Genomic DNA, 3389 nt, shown 5'->3' with positions numbered 1-3389 from the left:
TTGCAATAAAACAAAGTTGTTTATGATTATAATCAATTACCTAACCATAGAAGTGGAATTTGGAATGTTTACCTGATAAGCTGAACTTGGAATGCTGACAACATGGCCAGCTTGATTGGTTTTGTAATTTCAAATGAAATATATTCATATTTTAATGAAAAATTGTTCAAATCAATCATTGATGAGTCTATTCAGATTGAAAAAAAAAAATCATTAGTCGATTAACTCTTTATTCTTCTTTATTTTGAAATTTTTCAAACAGAGAATTATATATTCATATAATTAAATACGTAAAGCCTATGTTTATATTGCCTAGTAAACGTATTTAAACAGATTATGTTGTATTGAAATATATTTCAGGGCTTATCAAGCCGAATAAATTGCTTCTTGAATCTATGAACAAGTATGAATAGACTATTGAAAATTCAGGAATTATTGTATGTTAATAACATAATCTTGAGCCTGTTCAAGAGAATCAATAATGATGAAGTTAATGAAACCTATCCAAGGAACCTATTATTAGCTCCTTGTAGATGGAATCTGATCAACTTGCATGCTTGTTTTTCTTTTCAAAATTCAATGCATTATAGCTCCAAATTATTAGCTTTCATAATACAATAATTATCCGATTAGGGTAAAATTATCCCAAGATTTAGTTACCTAAGAATTTCACATTGTAAACAAAGCAGTTGTAACCTAGTACCGTGAATGGACTCATTAAACATATATTAAATTTTGTATGCAAAATCAAATGATAAATTTAGAATCTGTAAATCGGCTGCAGGCATTGGAATACCTTTTTATACAAGGACAACAAGCAAATTCACGTTTGCATCTTCATTAACATTGACTTATTGAATGATAACTTGAGCCTAATTTGAAAAGAATGTAACTTAGATAATTACTTACCTGTGAAAAGAAATCCCACTTCCTTTTTTATCACTCTCCGTGCAGTTATATGCACAGCAACTTCTCACCATTTTTTAAAGAAATCACCATCTGGTAATTGATTAAAATACAAAAATATGATAGCGTGCCTATACCGTACAAGAATATCCAGCCATTTTGCTCCTTCATGTGACGTCATACGGCTGTTTATGTTTGCTTCTGCCCAATGTTATTGTGAAGTATGGGAAGCCGGTCATTATATTAATGGTCGAAGGTTCGCACTAACAGTTGTTCGCATCGCAATCTGTGCGCGCTGGCAGTTGTGCGCAAAATTTAGTAGTTTAGTGACGTAGGCGCTCTACATGCCCTCTAACGGAATGTTATCATCAGAACTATGCGACGCTTTAATTTATCACAATGGCATTGGCCTGTCGCATGGTGTTTATAGGTTATTTCTAGATAGTAGATGGTAGAGGGCTAGAGGCAAAAACGGTATCGATTTAGAGGTTAAGTTCAAGTTATAAATTTACAATATTACATTATTATTGCAATAAATTTTATTTATTAAATGGAAAAATCAAAAACAATAAATATAACTGAATCATTTCAAGTATTTATAAAAGGAGTTAGAGAAAAAACTGAAATCGTTTTACAAAATGGAAATGATAAAATTATTCTTGATACAGATAGATGGACTGAACTTTTCAAACATATATCTTCAATAAATAATGAATATTATAATAGATTCAAGTATCAATATAATGATTATAAAATATAAAATATCTTAAAATTTTTTCCATATAATAGAAATATAAAAATGTCTTCATTAATAAAACAATTCAATAATTATGAAAAATTAAGATAACTAAAAAAATAAAAGAGTTAGAAATTAATAAAGAATATGAAATTTTAAATATTAAAAAAATCAAAACAAAAAATGGATGTTTCATGTCAGTTGAATTAGAAGAATTTATAACATATTTACCAAAAAAGTATTTAGAAATGTTTGATGAAAAATCTATTAAAGAATTTAATAAACTTAAAATAAAATTAGATTTATTAGGTTTAGAAGATGATGAATATCCTATATTAGAAATGAGAGAATTTTCATATTTTTTAAAATTTAAAATTCTAATAAAAAATAAAAAATAAAATGGAGACTTTTAGTCTCCATTTATGAAATAAATTAGAAAATATGATCATATTTTGTTTTTTTTTATAAAAAAAACAAAATATTCTAATTCTAATTCTAATTTCTAAAATGGAGACTTTTAGTCTCCAAGTAAAATTCAATTTTCTGATTTATTTAATATAATGATTTTTCCAATTTTTGTTGAAAAATAAGTCGATCCAAAAAATTTTTCTGATACTTAACAGTATTTTTTTGACTTATTTTTGATTATGAAATTTTGAGTTATTTATGAATAATTCATTGAAAAAATGATATTTTCTCTTAGAATGTAATGAATTTTATCGAAAATTAGTAAAAATGAGTTTATTTTAATGCTTTGAAAAAAAGCATATCAGCCACTCCAAAAGTGCTCTAGCTCTCTCATCATACTATCTACTCATGAAGGTGATGGGGTCTTCATGGAGCTTGCCGCGGAAGAACGGTAGCAGGGTCGCTATGCTGGTCAGCTGGCTGAGGTTGCCGATGTAGCTGACGGCTGGAGCCGGTAAGTTGGCCATGTTGCTGGTTGCGGTAGTGGCATGACTAGAGGTTGACGGTGGAGCAGGCAGGTTGACGGTCAGCGCGCTGGGTTGCATGGTGGTTGGTCGAGCGGGCTCGCTGGTGAAGGCGGGTGGCTGTGTTGCCCCGGTTTCGCTGGTGGAAGCGGGCGGCTGCGTCGTGCTGCTGTCGGTTTGACCGGTGGTCTGTGCAGGCCAGCCGGCGAATGTAGACTCGGTGTGCTGGCTGGTTGACTGCATCGAATCTTCGGTGGTCGTATCTCCACTGTCTCCAGCTCCGGTTCTAGTCGCTACCATGTTCAGGTGTTATGGGCGCCACTGAGAAATTGCCTGTTCCCAGACAGGTATTCTGAATTGAAAGATTCAGAGACACATTTTGTTGAAAGAAAATAAGTTTGAATTTTTTGTGTGAAAAATTCAAGACATACATTTAGATGAAAAATTTAAGACATACATTTAGTTGAAAATTTAGGTTGACATTTTGTTTGAAAAAAAAACATTTTGTTTTGACAGTGGTAATGGGTTACTGTATCTCCATACAGTGAGTGGCCCCACGTTGGCAGGCGCCAATATTGATATGGTGGAAGGTGTGGCTCGTTCATCAATGGGCTAGTCAGTCGGGTCGAGCAAGGGGTTTGTTACCACTGTCTGAAAAAATGGCTTTTGGTGGCCCTGAAAAGGGCCAAGTTTGTTGCTGGTGGCCCTGAAAAAGGACCAAGATTGTTGCTACTGGCCCTAAAAGGGACCAAGGCAGGCTAGATGTTTAGTAGTCTTCGACTGGTGCGATACCATGCTGCGCGAGGGTCCCGGGC

General features: G+C 33.2%; 1 protein-coding gene across 1 annotated transcript; it reads right to left on the bottom strand.

The window, feature by feature from the left end:
* Positions 1-2448: 2448 nt before the first annotated feature.
* LOC120355925 (uncharacterized protein DDB_G0290587-like) lies at positions 2449-2874 on the bottom strand. The gene has a single exon (XM_039444680.1). The coding sequence runs from the start codon at positions 2872-2874 to the stop codon at positions 2449-2451; it is 426 nt and encodes a 141-aa protein (XP_039300614.1).
* Between the last annotated feature and the right edge of the window lie 515 nt (positions 2875-3389).

The sequence above is a fragment of the Nilaparvata lugens genome, unplaced genomic scaffold (genome assembly GCF_014356525.2).
Source record: "Nilaparvata lugens isolate BPH unplaced genomic scaffold, ASM1435652v1 scaffold5253, whole genome shotgun sequence".
Taxonomy (NCBI): Eukaryota; Metazoa; Arthropoda; class Insecta; order Hemiptera; family Delphacidae; genus Nilaparvata; species Nilaparvata lugens.
Note: the sequence above shows the minus strand (reverse complement) of the source record. Positions and strands in the feature narration are given on the sequence as shown.